Below are 20,163 nucleotides of genomic sequence, written 5' to 3'. Positions count from 1 at the left end.
TTATACCAAATACTCAGGTCTGCTGTCCCTCGGAGCTGTAGAAAAATCAAAGTTCTAAGGCAACGCAATCAAAAGATACAGCCGTTTATGCTGCAAATTTTCGACATTTGCAAGGAAATTAAAACCTGCGGGGTAATTCCCGTGAACTCAGAATCATGAATTGAAATTTGGTACGAAGCAACGTCTTATAGCACAGATATAAGAAAAATTGCGAAAAGTTTAAATTTTTATTCACATCATATACTTAATAAAAATAGTTTTAATAATTTGTACGGAACCCTCGGTGCGCGAGTTCGACTCGCACTTGGCCGGTTTTTTATTGTTACCTATTCACTTTTATTCCGGAAAATTGCATATTTCCCGCGGGATAGCGATAAACGTTTGTACGCGGACGGAGCCGCTGGCGACAGTCAAAAATATCTGAACACACTTCTAAGCGTTGACAATAGTCGTGTTCTCATATTTATGATCAAATTTTTGCTCAAAAGTATACGAGCTCGACTATACAAGCTTTGCTTAGTTTGGGACTGGTTCAATTGGTATAAATTCAATTCAATTGGTGAAGGTCCCGGCTTCGATTCCCGGCCGGGGCAGCGATATTTGTATGAATATTACGAATGTTTGTTCTCGGGTCTTGGATGTTTAATATGTATGTAATTTATCTATATAAGTATGTTTATCCGTTGCCTAGTATCCATAGTACAAGCTTAGTTTGGGACTAGGTCAATTGGTGTCGTGTCCCATGATATTAATTTTTATTTGTTTTGACAAGAAAACATATTATCTTCACCGAATCTGCTTTCTAAATTTTACGAGAATCGGTTGAAAAAAGCGACCTGTAAAGGAAAACAGCTGCGCATCCCACTAATTTAATAAATGTGAAAGTTTATACGTCTGTTTGTTTGTGAGTTCATCACGTCTAAACCACTGAACCGATTTACATGAAATTCAGGTATACAGATAGATTGAGTCCCGGGAAGGACATAGGATAGTTTTTATCCCGGAAAATTTCATAGGTCCAACGGGATAGTGAAAACCGAATTCTACGCAGATGGAGTCGCGGGTAGCAGGCTAGTAATATAATAAAGCTGCAATGAATACTGCACTGTGGCATCAAAATAAAACATATATTTTCACGAGTATGCAATTAATTTATGTGCAAAATAATATTTGAAATTTACCATAAGCTTTACGGTGAACCTGCACACACTAAGAAATTCAATAATGTTTGTGAAATCCCCTAACCGCATTCGGCTCACTTAGGCACTCATTCTGAAAAGAGGCCTGTGCCCTGAAATGTAATGTATATATACCTACTTCGTTTTTTTAGCATAAGAAAACGATCTTGACGAGTCTTTTTATTGAAAAACGTATTTAAAAAAAACGGACGTCAAGATCGCTTACTTTATTTCTAATGCTAAAAAAACGAAGTATAGGCCAAGATGAACTACTGAACTATGTATAATAGTTCCAATTATTATTTCCAGGTTGATAATACTAATGGGACTTATGCTTGGAGTTCTGTACAGCCTGCACCTTCTGGTCAAGGACTACCAAGCACTGACAGCCCCGAGACTGCTCCGGTTACTCTTCAAAAGAGATGCCAATGCCACTAGTTATACGGTAACAACTTTAACAATGATGATGAACGGTAGCCCAAGTGTGTTTTTAACCCCCGACGCAAAAAGAGAGGTGTTTATAAGTTTGAGCGCTATGTGTGTCTGTCTGTCTGTTTGTCTGTCTGTCCGTAGCTCTTAAACGGGTGGACCGATTTGAGTGCGGTTTTTTTTATTTGAAGTCTGGTTTTTAGTTGAAGTCGATTGACACGACACGATTAACGTGCTTTTTGATAAAAGACCACAGATTGGTTCGAAACAGTCTAACCTAACACATCACAAAACAGTGTCTAAACAGTTTAACCTTGACTACTTTTAGTCAAGGCTTCCGTTTATTCCAATATAATTGTACACTTTTCACGTTGGTTTTATAACTATCGTTACGTTTAACATTAGCGCGCTTTAATCTGTACTAATGAGAAGTAAAGTGACCAACCGACCGACAGAAATGCGGAGCCTGAATTTCACACAATCTTCGAGGATTCAGTGTAGAAATGAGCTAAGAAGAAATTTTTCGAAAGGACTACGGAATAAAAAACTGGCCTTCTTTTTTCCTCTACGGATCCATGGGTGAGAGCGAAGACGCGGAAATAAGCTCTACACAATGGCTTATGGCACAATATATTTCATAAAAGTTTTCTTAGGAAAGCCCTGGCATGTCATAAGTGCATGTCTCTAACTCAAAAAAATCACCAGTTTACGAAAAAAGTTGCACTATATTAACACATTCTCGTATTATTTATTTTCATGACCAACTTGAGACTTTGAAATTGTATTGAAACGAAAACGTCCATCTTGAACAATACTCTGTCACTCAACAGGCATCGTTGAGGAAACATAAACAAAGAGAAAGTTTAGAATAAAGTTTATGCATTGCTTACTTACTTCTTCATTGAAAACTTTTTCCATGACCATGTTTTCGTAATCAATAGAATCGGACTTTTTATGACGAAATACCGTAACGCAATCCCGGTTTAATATTTTTACTGTTTCGGTCAACCTTTGTCTTATACCAATCAACATCAATGGTCTGAAATGAATTTAATGTTTTAGATTTGAAAACGGTATTCCATAAAGCCCGTAACATTTATTTTGCCTGCACCCTAATTCACCCCTAGAATAACAACAGCGTTTCACCAACAGAAGACCGCATCACGTTTAGAAAAATTTGCGGGAAATAATATCAATTTGTGACCTCTCAAGCAGAGGGTTGTCGATTCGAACCCGAACTCACACCTCTACGTTTTTCGAAATTCATGTTCAAAATTACATTTGGAATTTACCACAAGCTTTACGGTGAAGAAAAGCTGTATTAACTTGCAAAGCAATTCAATGGTGTATTTAAAATTCCCAATCAGCACTGGGCCCGCGTGGGAACTACGACCCAAGCCCTCTCATTCTGAGAGGAGGCTGTGCCCAGCAGTGGATCGTATATGGGCTGGGATGATGATTGAAATCCGGTGACAATACAATATTATAATCTGGTAGTGTAATTCTTGTGGTACGGCTAACTCCTCAATAGTTATGGTATTGGCATGCGTTCAGATGATAGAGGCGACCTGGAGTTGAAGCCTCATGAGATTCTTCTAGGTAATTTATAAATATGTCGTAAGATAGGACTTAGAGATTCGGGATCCGACCCTGACATGATCAATGTGGGCATAATAAGTGAGATTCGGGCAGAGAATGAAACTATTTTCAAGAACTAACAAAAGTCCACTAATTGTTCAAGATAAAACCAAAACAATACGACACTCATTCTCTAAAATCTTAGAAATGCAACTATCATAACGATTCACAGTAACTTAAGGAAAAGTCTAGATAATAATAAAGAAACGCGTAACAGTTCCTGAGACTGTCGACTCGGGCCAGACTTCTTTTACAAACTGAAAATTGACGATCGCTTTTCCCGCGTCCAGATCTCAGGCTCTGTCAAGCGCGCCACGCATGGCAACACTGGCGTTTCGTAAGTGCTATAATGCCAATCCTTAATAAACCACGCATGGAGGACCATACTCATAATTCTATAAATATATAAATAAACTCAGAGTAGGTATTCGAGCGGCAAATAAATCATAAGGTCCTCACTGAAAATCAGCGCCACGGCTTGCCGTGGCATTATGCTGAGTGGGGACCTGTTTAGCGTCATGTATGTCTTGTATTTGTTCTATGTTTGTTTTTATGGCGTTAATTAAATGTATTTTCTTTCTTTCTTTCTTCTTCATAAATAAACCATAACTAAATGAAAAAAAAAACATTTGAATAACACTTCTAAAGAAAGAAAGAATTCTTTATTTTTTCTTTCTTTTTAGGGTTCCGGAGCCAAAATGGCAAAAACGGAACCCTTATAGTTTCGTCAAGTCCGTCTGTCTGTCTGTCTGTCTGTCCGTCCGTCCGTATGTCACAGGCATTTTACTCGAAAACTACAAGATGTATCAATGAAATTTGAGTACAGATGTCTTGTCAAAGCCGCTATTTAGTTTTGTAGTTAAATTACAAAAATAAATATTTATATACGCTCTTTTTCTGGTAATAGATTTTAAGGCTGTGACACTACAGCCAGTGGTTTAATTGTGTTATAACGCACATAATATTACTTGATTTTTTTTCGTAATGGCTACGGAACCCTCGATGGGTCCTGTGTATAAGGGCCAAAGTGATTTTTTTTCAATTTTGAGTTGTGCGTTATAGGTATCTATAAACTATATAATTATATTTAGATAGTGGATTAAAAAAACACTGTTATTTAATTATTTTTCGAGTTTTCATTGACGCAAAATGGCCGAACTAGATGCAATTTTAACGTAAAAGGTAACGTACGTTTGATACGTTTGATACTTTTACGCGGCAAATCCCGGGTGTTTTTTTTTAATCTGTGGGCATAACTGCCATTTAGGCCATTGTACGTCAAGCGGAACGCCGCTACCCCGATGCTACATCGAAATGTGATTGTATTACTTTTTTAAAATTTCTCCAAGTGTCTAAAGTGGGTAACGAACTTTTTACCAAAGATATATGGGCCAAAGAACCACATAGATCTTTTTACTGTCTTTTTGAACACAAGTTTATTTCCTGGAAATTGTCGTAAAATAACTTTTAATGCAAAATATTTTATTAAAATTTATTCATTGTGGTTGAAGGACAAAGTACTATTAGCTAGTGTGCCAAATTTTGGAAGTCTCGGATACACCATCTCTGAGGTACGACAGTTTTTGACTTTGAAAGCCCGTCCTGTAAAGTAAGGATTTTACACTTAAGCCCTTGTACGTAGGACCCATAGCTATCTTGGGCATGTCCGACACGCTCTTGGCCGGTTTTCTTTAAAAACACTTCTCTAAATTAACGTCTGAGCACGACTTCTCTAAAAACGGGACAACAACAAATAAATACACACCGGAGCGACGGAAGGCCCTGATGAAACACCCTCCAAGTTGATTTAAGCAAGTCCTCGGTAACATAATTAATTAAATTTCAAAATATTATTAACACGTAATTAAGTATTTGGCTTCTTAATTAATCGGGTAATACTGGGGCTTAACGCCGCCGTACCGAAAGCTCATATACAGGTCGTTTGATAAAAAAATATTTCTTTATACTTTATATCCCTTCCCTAATCTCAAAGGTTGTCAATTGTTCTGTCCCATTTTGTTGCAAATTGACAGAAATGTCAAGCAATGGCTTCGATTTGCTTTATTTTAACTAGGTCATCTACTTTATTAGGTATGTTTACATTATTTCAATTTCATATTTGAGCATGTAATTTGTGACTCAAAATAATGTTACTGATACGTGAAATCAAACCTTTATTGGGTAGGTATTTAATTTACAGAAAAAAATCTAAAATAAAATAATCGGAATATCTGTAAATTCGCGGTTAGAATTTTTTTGTCAAAAAAGTGAAGATGAGGTTATTATTATGACTCGGTCGGTTTTTATATACACAAAAAACAAAAACAACTCGCCACTTGTTTGCATCTACCGGTTGCCTGTAACTCTCACGATGTCTTCAGTCTACCTAATGAGAAATCTTCCAACGCTTCGTCTTCTGGTTCATTGTCGCCACTCGAGGACTTTTCACCCCCAACTGTTATCTGTTCTTCGAGCGATGTCGCCCGCCCATTGCTACTTCAACTTGCATATTTTTACAGATAAAATTACCCAAAAATCCACAATCATAGTAAAATATTGCGCTATTTTTTGGCAATCTCACCGACGCCATGTAACTCTGTTGTGCTCCGCATGTCGTGTTCCGGAGTCAATGGTAAGACAGTCGCTGAACTTACCGATACAAAACGCATTCTATCCTCTCTATGTTGGCAATGCATCGCCTAACCCATACATACCTAATCCCTCTGATATTGCGCAGGTGTCTCAATCTGATCACTTACTAGGTGAAATTGGTACAGTCAAGCACATGTACGTTACCAAGACGTCAAAAATATCTATACACCTTTTATGTCATTAATCATAAAGTCGATGTATACATATATTTATGCCCTCGACTGTAATTCTCGTTTACCTGCCTTTTTAAGAAAATACGAACTTGTTTTTTTTTAAGAAACCGCATGTTCGCTGGCGGAGGATTCTGCACCACGACCCGATAAAGTGTGCCCAGTACCTATACTGCGACTTGGGAGCGCGCCCTGCTGGTGACAAACTACGTGACGGCTTTGTGTTCATGTTGATGTAAGTAATTTATACAGGTGTACGGCAATCTTAATTTCTAACATCTATTGAAAACCGAGAGTTCAGATCCTCATGTTGATCGTATAAACAACACTGTGATGTTGGTGGAACGGTGAACGACACTATTCCAATTATAAGCGGAGCGGGTACGATAAACCGAAAAAAAAAACAAATTTCACTACCTACTTTAAAAGAAACAAAACGGATAGAGATACTAATTTGAAAACATTCGCGGTCTCGCGGTTCCAATAAAATTGGTCTAACACCATTTTGGTCGAGATTTGGACGATCCAAACAAATGTACTACACTACTACCTACGTCGTTCATGTAGGTCACAACTCGCCTCTCGTTCTTTTATTTTATTCGTGGAACTAGCAACCAATTTCGACGTTTTTGATCCTGCCACTAGACTCAGTTGTGGATATTCGAGGTTGTGTGTTAAATAACAGTCCTAGAGTTTCAAGGGAAATTAATGGATATGTACTGTAGACTTTGTTCTTGTATATCAACGCTATTTACCTATGCATGCCTCCCCAGTGGTCTTCGTTTTTTTCACACATACTCTCTTTAGTATTATTTTAGTTTTTTTATTCCACCATCTTCACTTTAGTACTAATACAGTTAAAATAGTACCCATCTTATTTTTGAACCGACGAAAAAAACGGAGGAGGTTCTCAAGTCGACGCGTATATTTTTTTTTATGTATGACCACGCATCACTTTTTACAGAGTAGTTAGATTTTGATAATTCTTTTTTTATTGGATAGGCTATACCTCGAAGTTGGTCCCATATAAATTTGGAAAAAAAAATCCTACCTTTAGGATGGGAAAAATTATAAAATAAAAACTTTTTCACAAAAAAATTAAACAACCGAAAAACTGGAAGGCAAAGAATAATAAACCTAACCTAACCTAAATCTAGGTACCAGTTTGAAGTCGGTGCCTCAGCACTAGCCAGCAGGAGTGGACCTATAGTCGTCTACCTGATGGGCTTCTATTCACTCTCCTCCTGGTTCTTGCTGAGGCACCGACTTCAAACTGTTACCTAGATTAAGATTAAATAAAAAAGATTTATTATTCTTTGCTTTTCAGTTTTTTCGGCGGTTTAATTATTTGTATTAAATAGATTAAAAATATTTTTATTATTGAGTCTACTTGGTATTCTAGAGATGCGCTCAAGGCCTCTCCTTACATTCTTGCCAGTTGGGCTCGATGTACTCTAAATCGTCACGCCATCTGCCTTTTAGTTGTATTACCTACTTATTCTGTGCTTTTAGTCTACTTTGTGACTCTTAACAAAATATGTACTTTTTGATTTTATAAAACTGGAAAATTCATAATTTACTCTTTACAGTGCATTATAATCTTATAAATGAAAAACACTTGCGTAAATCACAGAATTATTAGAATCACAGATTTATTTGTACTTTGTTGTATCTACTAAATTACTTCATTGGTTTATTTTCAGGTTGGAACCACATGATGAAGATAAATCTTCTCATGAAGTGTTTTTACAAGCGTACAAGTCAGGGACAGGGACATTAGACAAAGACCCGGAATATTGCAAAAAGAAATACTACATGTGCCCTTTCGATACAGCGTTCCTGTTTCAAGTAATACAATACTTAGTAAAAACTCCTACTACTTGATGATTATTCATTCGTACTATCTACCAATAGATTGTAATGCCTAATTCATAAAAATACTTTATGTCACGCGTAAACAAAGACCCGACCATAGACATTTAGTGATGTGAAAACCTAGAACCTTTTGCAAAATAGTTAATTTGTTCAGTAAATCGATTATTTATTATTTGAATAGATCAACGTATTTTTGTCTATTTTATTATTAACAATACTTGATTTGATTCCAAAGACTGTTTATTCAATTATAAAAGCAGTAACTATTTTTTAATTTTAAGGAAAATAAATAAAAATAGCTTATTCATCCGCGCATTAATCGATTTTAAAATGTCAAATTTTTCACCATCTCTACGCTAGTCTATGCTACTACAGATTATACACATGTTTCAATCAAGAAATAACGTCAGATTTTGACGAAGATTTTTCAAATGAAAAATAAATATTGAAATCAAGCGAGTTTTGGTGAAAAAAGTGATTACACATCTAGTTAAAAGACACGAATTATAGATAAACGTGTTATTGATTCGATCCAGTGGGTGTTTATACAAGAATTTTTAAAAATCGGTTTGTTTACACTTTTAATAAATTGGATAGGCATAACGTTTAAATTAAAATATGATTTGTCACGTAACTGAACAGGACAAATGTCAAAGTGACAGATAAAGAAAAAACAACGTTGAGTTGAAATAGGTATACTTACTCGATTCGATTTGTAGCATTCGAAGATGGCGGATGTAGACAATATCTAGTTTTTCTATTTCTGTTTCTTTGGCTAGTTGAAGTATAATTTTGATAGTGTTTTATGCGGCGATTAACCTTAACAGTGAACAGTGATCCCAAAATTTTATGTTGCTCTTGTGTCTAACATTTTTTAATGCGCAAGTGATCTCCACGTGGTTTTTGGAATTTTACTATCAAGTTGCAAAAACTACAATTACCGTACAACGTCCCTCTCAAAGACCTTGATACTGGCGAAATTGTCCTATTAATTAGGTCAGAAAAGCCATATTATAAAAGAGAAGAAGAATAGGTATACTCGTAACAAGTGCAAGTAAGTACGTGAATGAGGTCGTAAATTATTATTTTAATTTATTTAAAAAATATATATAATTATTCTTAGAATTGGCGATACGTACCAAAAATCTTTAGAATTAATTAGATACCTACCTACTTAAAAATAGTTTTCATCGACATTTTTTTTTAATCATTTGTCTTTAGGTCCAAGCTTTAATTTAATTTCAGTTAATAGAAGAATATAAATTACGCCACATTATACAAATATATATACCTATTAAATAAATATATAAAGAGAAAAAATAACAAACTAATTTATCGAAACTTTAGATTTTAACTAGGTAGGTACTCATTTCATTCGTTACTTATTACTTACTCGTAATCAATCGAACACAATTGGTATGTTAATTGGTCTATTAACGTAATAGGAATGTTGCTACAATGTAAAAGTAGATGAATAATATAGAACTGGTTATTAAAATCTATTTTACAGGTAATAAGTAGACTGACTTGTAAATAGTGTATTATTAAGTTCAATTCTGTTATAGATTCTTGTTTTCTTGTTAATTGTTTTGTTTTGTATTTGGATTTGGATTGTTTCTTTCATAAAGTACCTACTAAAAGCATTATGTGCGTTTTTCCTTGCATGGAGACATGCAGCGTTTTTTGTAGTAATAATAATCTGGTTTTTTCGTTCACGGTTTTGCCTAACACAAGCGAGTTGCGTTTTAAAAGGCATATCCTACAGCCTGGACTTTTTGAAATACAAACCGAATGCTCTCACACACTAGACTGAAATTAAAAGTAGGTACGGAAATCAGAAAATATCTGTTTGTATGTTGGCTTAGTAAGGATTTAAAACGATCACAATTCACACCCTCTGTTTTTAGAAGAGATACAAATGTAAATTACTGCCGCTTGGTCAATGTACGCGCATAAAACGACCAATACCTAAATATTTTTGTACTTACAATAAAATACTCGCACCAAACTACACTCATACTGTTTATTAATTATGTATCGTGTATCTACGACACCCTGTGGCATAAATCTAGGGTCGTTGCTGCGTAAACTGTGATTACCGTGACCCTTGGGGTTACATAGTTCACTCCAAAAAATTAGTTGTATTTTTAATGCCACTAAAATTGGACACGTACTAAAACAAGCACATATTATTGCAAAGTTAAGTTCTGTTATATTGTTACAGATGGCAAAAACGGAACCCTTATAGTTTCGCCATGTCTGTCTGTCTGTCTGTCTGTCCGTCCGTCCGCGGCTTTGCTCAGGGACTATCAATGCTAGAAAGCTATAATTTTGGACGGATATATATGTAAACTATGCGAACAAAATGGTACAATAAAAAACAAAAAACAAATTTTTTTGGGGTACCTCCCATAGTCGTAAAGTGGGGGTGATTTTTTTATTCTCATCCAACCCTATAGTGTGGGATACCGTTGGATAGGTCTTTTAGAACCATTAGGGGTTTTATCAGACGATTTTTCGATTCAGTGATTTGTTTGCGAAATATTCAACTTTAAAGTGCAAATTTTCAATAAAATCGAGCGTCTCCCTCCTCTAAAATATCTATAAACTACTCTATAAAAACTACTCTATAAACCGGTTTAGCTGGAAATTTTTTAAAAAATTCAGGATGGTAGCAAGTATATCAAACTTTCAAGGAAAACTATAACGGTTAAGTTTGCTTGAGAATTATTAGTAGTTTAAGAGTAAATAGCACCCTAAGGTATAAAATATACCTAAACTATGGAAGATTCCGTATAAAATACGAACTCCTTAGAAAAATATTACTTAATTTTTTTGTAATGGCTACGGAACCCTATTTCGGGCGTGTCCGATACGCTCTTGGCTGTTTTTTATTCAAAACTTCAAAGCATTTTTTAAACGCTGAATATGTAGTGTTTTTTTTTAGTTAAGTACCTACTTATAAGTTCTTGTTAAAAAATGTGCTAATTAATACAAGTTTTCTTGGTGATTGTAATTTTTGTTGATTGTAGTTGCAAAAGTCACTAGTAACTACGTTTTCGTACTTGGTATCTGTATCATGTCGATGCCATCAACCGTTAAGGAGTTGCATTGCGAGGCCGGACCACCAGTATTGGGGTTACACGCTGTAGTTCTTTTAGTTTCTTTCTTTTCATACTAATAAATATCCTTTTTTGTACTGCCAAAGAAACTACTGCGAATAATCCCAGCTTTCACTAGCAGATAATAATTAATAATAAATTATTGTGGTGCCAATTCTCGCCCTGAGAATGTCGTTGGTTGATTGTTGATGAAACGTACGTGCGCACCCTGCGTCGCTTACGTATTCTAACGGACCAGAGCGCTGCCTCGCGGGGTCGAAGGGCAGGCCGCGTCTTGGTCTTCGCTTATGATAATGATGCCGATGTGAAGGCAGACCCTCTCCCGAGCCCCTGGGATCGGTGGGGACAGCTGCCGCCTCCTGTAGCCAGCTGCCGCCGGTTTCTTGTGGTGGGTTGAGGTTATGTCGATAAAATTAAACCGCGATTGAGTTCACCACTATATTTTCACGTTACTGACACCGTATCAATGCTTATTTCTACAAATATGATTAAGATGATGTTAGATTATTATTATTATTCCCTCAATGGCGGCCTTAACGCTTGGGCCAATGTCAGTTGCGATGACAGGGTTGCGGTTGATTCTGCAGAACGCCAACAGTTTGACAGCAGCAAGAAAATAATTTTGAAAAGAGAAAAATAAATCCTTTTCGGCCGAAAGCTGTTGCGGGAGTCACGTCACTGCGACAAAGACAAAAGATGTTGTTATTGATTAGATAGAACTATTTTATTTATGGTAATAAAAGGAGAATATGACGTTAGATTACTTTAACTTACACAAATTGACACTGAGAGCTCCGCTTCGACTTGGCTCCGACCCCGAGATCGTTATTGACGTGCAACGTCTCTCACTGACTTTGAATGACTGCCCAATGAGTGACCGGTCCATAGACATACATAGGCTGTCAAAAACAATAATAACTGATTTAAGGGTATATCACACATTTACTTATAGTGACTTCTACACGACACGACCTACTATATTACGTTTTGCGTAAACATATTGTTACCGGATTAAAATAAGTATGCCAATTACGTTAATCCGACCACTGAAAGCAACAACAAACAAAGCAAGCAAGAAAATCTTGTAAATACAACCGTTTAAAATCGATATTATTATAAAACCGAGATGAGTACCTTTAGGACAGCAGTACATACTGAATAAATATAGTCATAAGTTAATCATTGGTTTTGTTTGAGTACAGACACCTTGAAAACGGAATCGCAGTGACGTGCCGTAAACGTCAGGACTTTACCGAACTAAAGTCGTGATGTTTACGGCACGTTACAGCGATTCCACACCGTTTGCGTTTGCGTATTTTAAGCAGCGGTGTGGAAAGCATGCAAAAAAACGGTGCGCATACGATGCGTCACTGCGATTCCGTACCGTCACCGTTTTTTAAGCACCGGTATGGCCGCTCTTTTATGCGTATTCATTATTATAGTTGATTATGTATTACCTAGGTGATTTTATTGCCAGTCCATTTCAATTCAATGTTATACGCAATAATGTTATGCAGTCTGATAAGTGTTTACATAACAGGACAATGAACGATATTCCAACTAAGGGACACACCCATTTTCAACAACTCTTTCCATGTAAATTCTAGTCCAATAAACGTTGAATTTTATTAATTATTCATTGTTAGTTTTGTTGGTTTATTTAGTCGATACTTAGCAACCCGACTACTCGACATCACAGTTAAGTTATTTTTCGGGTTCCGGAGCCAAAATGGCAAAAATGGAACCCTTATAGTTTCGCCATGTCTGTCTGTCTGTCTGTCTGTCCGTCCGTTCGTCCGTCCGCGGCTTTTCTCAGGGAAAATCAATGCTAGAAAGCTGTAATTTTGCACGAATATATAAGTAAACTATGCCGACAAAATGGTAAAATGGTTTAAGAGTAAATAGCAGCTTAAGGTATAAAATATACATAAACTTGGAAGATTCCGTATAAAATACGAAATCCTTAGAAAAATATTACTTAATTTTTTCGTAACGGCTACAAAACCCTATTTTGGGCGTGTCCGACACGCTCTTGGCCGGTTTTTTATTATTAAAGTACCTAAAGGTCCGACATTAAAAGGCCAAACATTCAAAATAAAATATTACTTGTAATACATTAGTGATAACATTTTACCGAATACTATTTGATTTTTAATCGACTCTTACTACTCATGAGAGCTAAGTTTTCATGTATCGTATTTAATCATTATTTTCTTTATATTTTCTGTTTCATACTCTTAGGATTTTTTCTCATAATTACTAAGACACTTGGGAATTAATCACGCCGTTTACTTTGCTAATCACTTAGTTTGATTTCAATCACATGTGAAGGAAAAAACCTTAGATCTTAGTTGAAATTTGGAACAAACCAACATTTTGGTTTTATTTCATACTCCAATATTAAATTATCATAATGTAAACTCATTTTTCAAAATCTTTACATCTTTTATTAGAGAACAACGCGCGATAACCGAATTCCATGCGGGCGAAGCCGCGGGCTAAAGCTAGTATAACATAAGGAGTCATACACCTGTTAGAGCAAAATGTATGCTTAGTCTGTTTATCAAAGGCAGATGTTTAAATGACAATAATGGCAATGCAATTATAAGTTAATCTGGACCATATGGTATAAACAGCTACGCAACAAGTAATAAAAACATAATCCGTCTTTTTCTTGTCTTTCGTACATAAATAAATCAATACTCTTTAATCATAACTTAACGTATGAAAATTATATTCGAATATGACAACAAAAATGTTAGGGCCAAAGTTTGCAATCTTAGTTGATCCTTCCATTGGGGTTGAGTTCGCCTCACTCAATAACCATCAGAATATAAAGCGAGCCATTGAAACTGATTGAAAAAACTTGGGCCACATCACGGCATACCAGCGCTCCCCGACCATTGTGAACAGCCGTCTTCATATCGACAACCAAGCCGAGCATAATTGCAGTACAACTCTCCGTCGATATGCTCTGTTGTCACTATCAGAGCTTAAATCCACTTGCTGAGCCAGCAATGTAACACAAAATTGTAGTCTTACAAAGAATCACGAGAACGATGAATCATAGGCATTCCAGGCAGCGCCCGAAAAGCGATCATTGTTATTTTTATTTTTGCCATTCCTGCTTTGGGACTGAGGGTGGAATTGTGAAAGTACCTGTAATTTATTATTTTGAATTGAGGCTTAGTAACAAACGGGAACGTAACAACTCAGGCATGTTTGACACGATCGTGTATTGGTAACACTTACATATTTTTTATTATACATACAAAATCATTGTGGTAAATAAATGCTATATATATATATTCAAAGTTCTATGAAGCTTTTAAAATATTTCTAAACAGAAAATGTTGTTGTTTAGCTATAATGAGCTTATGAAAAATCCACCAATTCAAAAGTACTGGAGAACGCAGAAACGTTCCCGAATATGATCACAAAGACAAATCCAGCAGGAAGCTGGGGTGGGATGAACAAAAAGGTAGAAATTGTGCTGAAATACGCGTAGTTATTTTTTTTATGTCTTTATCGTAACATCAAGTAAACTGCACTCATGAACTAACTCCGTGTTGAAGTTATGCAGTAACTATTAATAACGCGAATAAAATTTAAATATAGGTAAGTAAATTAAATGATTACTGCTATATCGATTTCAATTCAATTTTGGCAAAAGTGTTTTCTGGTAATTATAATCACTATACTACTCGAAATTCACTTGCCAAGTATTCGAACTATGTTTAAATACAACCTCACTATTAAAAATATGTTACGTAAGTATTTAAGGACAATTCTTACAGATCTCAAGTCTATTTAAAACAACATCTTTCTAACAAGTTTCAATGTTTTTAAATATAAAAATAAGATGAGTAGCAGATATTAATAATGGTAAACGTGTGGTATAGTAGGAAATATGAGCTGAAAGCCGCTTTACTTTATCCCCCTACCTGTACAGTGACGGCGAGTCTTTCCACAATATTGAAATTCATCGTCCGTTTATTCAGCCCTGAAACTATAACAAGTCAACAAAACTTCCGACCTGTCTTTTCCACAGAATATAAATTCTATTTAAGATCCATTACATTAATCTCAATTCATGGAAGTCAATAGCCAATAGAAAATAGGTTTTTGCTTGCATACGAGTAGATCATTTGCATTGGTTCTTCGAGTCTTTTAAATGCATGCGTCAGCTTTTACTTAGACTAATTTGCTTTATGGCATATAATAGACCAATTACAGTAAAATTTGTAGACAATAAGCAGGGGTCGGACAAAAAGTGCCGATGACGTCAAACCACTTTTAGGATGATTTCAAATAGTATTTATGATTTTCATAAACAGTTATCATATCATTTATCAACCTCTTTATTAAACGATATGAAATTTATTTTATTCACTGAATTCCATTGATTTATTTACGATTATTTTGTTACTTCATTAATGCTACTTTGTTACTACATGTCACATGGAAGTTTAAATAAAAACATCATCTTGTGTGCAAGATTACGTCATTTTTACGTCATCCGCACTTTTTGTCCGACCCCTGACAATAAGCAAAAGAAGCAAGTAGGTAAGTACATACCTCAGCTACTATCAACGCATTTCTTTACTATGAAGCCACTTACTTTTTCGCAACATCTAAGTTTTTACAGCGCTCATATAAATACGCTCCTACTTTGTCTTAATAATAATAAAAACTTAGTTACTGCCAGACGTAGTTGAAGGGCGGTTCTACATGTTCTTTTGCTCATAACTATTAGCAATAAAATGTTTTTTACGTGTCGAAGCCATTGCTTTGCGAACATTTATACCTAACACTTATTAGGCAGATTCAATGGTAACTAGACAACATTACTGTCTGGAGGGAAAAGATATCTGATGAATAGAATATAAAGCTTTTGAAATAAATGTACTTAAACGTGTACCAGGTGACTACTTTGTGAAGCATTTCGTGGTTTTCGAACCACTGATGTAATTTTGACTGAAGTAATATCAAAAGCCGTATTGAATAAAATAAATATAGCTTAGAATAAACTTACGAACCTAGAGATATTTTTCTTGAATTATACCCTAACCTGTCGCAATTAATGTATAATTAATTTGTGAAAATGTGGGAGAGAATTTGTTTGAACTGTTGACTAAGTAATCCGAATTCAACAAACGTTTGTTTTTTTAGGGTTCCAAAGCCAAAATGGCAAAAACGGAAACCTTATAGTTTCGCCATGTCTGTCTGTCCGTCCGCGGCTTTGCTCACGGACTATCAATGCTAGAAAGCTGTAATTTGGCACGGATAAACTATGCCGACAAAATGGTACAATAAAAAATTTAAAAAAAAATATACGTAATAATAGACGTAAACTGGGGTGATTTTTTTTTCTCATCCAACCCTATAGTGTGGGATAGCGTTGGATAGGTATTTAAAACCATTAGGGGTTTCCTAGGACGATTTTTCGATTCAGTGATTTGTTTGCGAAATATTCAACTTTAAAGTGCAAATTTTCTTGAAAATCGAGCGTCCCCCCTCTAAAAATCTAAACCATTAGGGGTTTGCTAAGACGATTTTTCGATTCAGTGATGTGTTTGCGAAATATTCAACTTTAAAGTGCAAATTTTCATGAAAATCGAGCTTCCCCCCCCCCCCCTCTAAAATCTAAACCAGTGGGTGAAAAAAATTTTAAAAATTCAGGATGGTAGTAAATATATCAAATTTTCAAGGAAAACTATAACGGCTAAGTTTGCTTGAGAATTATTAGTAGTTTAAGAGTAAATAGCAGCCTAAGGTATAAAATATACCTAAACTTGGAAGATTTCGTATAAAATACGAAATCCTTAGAAAAATATTACTTATTTTTTTCGTAATGGCTACGGAACCCTATTTTGGGCGTGTCCGACACGCTCTTGGCTGGTTTTCCTTTTAAACTTAACTAACTGCTTAGAACTCATTTCGTCCATAAAGTATAAAATATATATCCCACTAATATTATAAATATAAAATGTGTAAGTATGTTTGTTTGTTTGTATGTTACTTCATCACGTCTAAACCGCTGAACCCATTTTGGTGAAATTTGGTATAAAGATAGTTTGAGTCCCGAGGAAGGACATCAGGAAGAAAACACCTTAAGCACAAGCTTGCAGGCCATTTTGCCAAATAGAAATGATAGAGCGAGTATCTCGTACTCAATGGCTGCTATAAGGGGTTCAGCATTAAGCATGCTGAAGTATGTCAAATCATTTTGCCACATAGAAATGGTAGCAGGAGTATCGCGTACTCAATGGTTGTGCTCAGAGGTTGAAAGCGTAGTGTGTATTTCGTATTCAGTAGTTGTGAGGAAAAACCAAACACAACGAGTGCGTGAGCATGCGAGCCATTTGCTACATCGAAGTGTTAGCTAAAGCATCTCGTACTCGATGGCCGCATTTTAGAAAATTTGCCATCCGTTATAACGGAAACCTTGATACGAGAAACCATAGAGAAAAACATGTATAATGCAAACACACAATGATACTCAAGCTCATAATATTATCGCAGGCGCCTGTTGATGAACATTTTTAGGGTGACTTGTCGTTTTGCCGAGTTTAATTACGCAGATTTTCGATTCGCAGACAACTATTGGCAGATTTTTCTTTTAGCCAAGCAACGTTCGGTATAATTTCGTTACGCCTATTATTCGTTTCGCCGAGTATTCGGTAGAAAGAATAGCGATATGCAGGTTTACTTTTAGTCGATTGTTTGTTTCGTAATTGTTGCAGTTGATCGAACAACTGTTCGCCGAAACAGATAAGCAGAGTTATCGCATGACATCAAAATGTGTGGTTAGGTACGACGAAGTTCGAACAACGGACGAGCCGAGCGAGCGAAGCGAGCGTGCCTCGGCAGCGGCCGGTGAGTGCCAGAACCAAACTGCTGCGTTGTGCTGCTGCTGCGTCGCGACTTAGTTTGTTTTGACTTCAATAAAAATAAACACAAATTCGAAAGCGAAAAGTTGTTCGAGCAAACATTGAAAATGTGTAGTGATTAATCGGCTAAACGAATTTCTGTTAATAATTGTTCGGCTTACTGACTCACAAGCCAACTGAATAGTCTACTAAAGGTTGAGTTACGAAACGTTAGTCTGCGAAACAATACATATGCGTACAAATTCATCGGCGTACCGTTACTCGGCAAAACGTGGTCTGCCAATCAATAATCTGCCTAAAAATTGTAGGCGAATTATTAGGTAACTCATTTTTAGGTTAGTCTGAAAGTCAAAGTAAAATTTTGCGCGAACTCACCTTCTGTACACCGCTGTATTTATACTTGGTCACTCTCGTCTTCTTTCTGTTCTGTCTCAATCCGGGGAGGCGACTCCGGTGGCGGCGAGGGCTCACGTCGCACGGGGCTACGACTCCGGGATCTGCCGCCGCGTGGCAGACAGGCTGGCGATTGTGACCCTTCTCGAGGGACGCCGCACATTCTTTTAGTATTTTAATAAGTTTTCGTTGACTGGGCATAGCTTTTATATTTTTTTTTTTTATTAATATAATCGAAACAATATAAATACAATGAACTTATTATGCCACTATTGGAAAACCCACTGGGGGTTTATTTTAAAATCACTATTTTGCACTTTTTCATCCACGATGCCGTCGGGCGGAAAAAGAAGTGATAAGTCTAGTCAAGTGTTGTCACATGAAGAATAAATATCTTCAGACGTTTTTTTCTTTTCTAAACTGCCACGATGCCAACGAGTTAGGAAAAAGGTACTACACTGTTTAATTCAATTATATTTCAGATTACCATAAAATAAAATTATAATGTATTTAAATTTCAGCCGGATTATTAATATCGATAACATAGCAATAACCATTGTATAGAATGGTGTTTTAATATTAATTCATTCAAGTAATATAATGTAAAATTATCATTATTTAAGTAACATTTGAAAATAAAGAGCAACACACATAGGTACACCACACATATAATACAACAGAGACATATAGTAACATAATAGAGGAACATAAAATACAGGAATGAAACAGAAGTATTACAATTTGACGCATATTAGTACGGAACCCTACACTGCGCGTGGCCTGACACGCACTTGCCAGTTTTTTTTATAACTATTTAGAAGCGAACTTGAGTGAAATAATGATTCGAATTAAGTAAAATAATAAATAACGAGTGTTATTCATCGTTTGACGTGATTAAGACTTGATTGTGTGATTTACCAATTTCTTCCTCCTTTTTGCTCGCAATATTGTCTCTAGAATTATTCAGAGTACGAGGACACCCTGACATAACATGAGGATGTTGCCGGAAAATCGCCATAGGCACTCATATTACTCGCCAACAATAACGTTGGTCCGGATATGTTAAAAATAATACAATCAATATTTTATCAATATTTTAGACAAAAGTGTTACAGCGTGTCATCATAAAACCATATCTTTAGCTAACTATATACCGCACTCTTACTATAAATTTTCCCTAACACGTTATTTTTTCTAGGCATCCGAACCCAAGGGTGCCAACGGGATCTATTACTGAGACTCCGGTGTCGGTCTGTCTGTCTGTCCGTCTGTCTGTCACAGACCTCTATCTCTTGAGCCGTAATAGCTACACACTTTAAATTTTACAGATTATGTATTACCATGGTCGCTATAACAACAAATACTAAAAATAAAATGACGATTACGATTTCAAAAACTTATTAATTAACTGTTTTTAAAACATTGTACGGAGGTACGGAACCCTTCATGTACGAATCCGACTCGCACTTGACCGATTTTTTTTTGCGTGGTAAATCGTCACCAATGAATACTTTAATATGAATGGACGTGTTGGACATTGTAACGAGCTAGTTACTAATTGTAATTGTAACACTTGACTAAGTGCTACTCGTAATTGAGTGCGTAAATAGGTTGCGTTAGCCGAGTTTAATTACTTTAGAGGTATGGCAGTGACAAGCGCTTCATTACAAGACCGTGTAAACTTAACTTACTTGAGAGCCATGAACTTTCTACAAAGTTCCATGAGGGTGGTCCAGGGCGAATAATATAGGTAAAACATGTAAAAATTAAACAGTCAACACTGCTGATGCTTTGGATGATTTTATGTGTCATT

At 35.9% G+C, this 20,163-nt stretch overlaps 1 protein-coding gene across 1 annotated transcript; it reads left to right on the top strand.

Moving 5' to 3' along the window:
* The first annotated feature begins 1,492 nt into the window (after window positions 1-1,492).
* LOC141431598 (uncharacterized) lies at window positions 1,493-9,586 on the top strand. The gene is made up of 3 exons (XM_074092774.1): window positions 1,493-1,623; window positions 6,175-6,302; window positions 7,771-9,586. The coding sequence occupies exons 1-3, from the start codon at window positions 1,501-1,503 to the stop codon at window positions 7,949-7,951; spliced, it is 432 nt and encodes a 143-aa protein (XP_073948875.1). The 5' UTR covers window positions 1,493-1,500; the 3' UTR covers window positions 7,952-9,586.
* The last annotated feature ends 10,577 nt before the right edge of the window (window positions 9,587-20,163 follow it).

Source organism: Choristoneura fumiferana, chromosome 10 (genome assembly GCF_025370935.1).
Source record: "Choristoneura fumiferana chromosome 10, NRCan_CFum_1, whole genome shotgun sequence".
In the NCBI taxonomy this organism is placed as follows: Eukaryota; Metazoa; Arthropoda; class Insecta; order Lepidoptera; family Tortricidae; genus Choristoneura; species Choristoneura fumiferana.
The sequence above is the reverse complement of the archived record's forward strand: the minus strand, read 5'-3'. Positions and strand labels throughout refer to the sequence as shown.

Coding starts and splice junctions, on each gene's coding strand:
- LOC141431598 (XM_074092774.1), top strand. CDS start 1,501: ATGGGACTTATGCTTGGAGTTCTGTACAGCCTGCACCTTCTGGTCAAG. Junction 1,624..6,174: donor CCAATGCCACTAGTTATACG/GTAACAACTTTA, acceptor TTTTTTTTTAAG/AAACCGCATGTTCGCTGGCG. Junction 6,303..7,770: donor GGCTTTGTGTTCATGTTGAT/GTAAGTAATTTA, acceptor GTTTATTTTCAG/GTTGGAACCACATGATGAAG.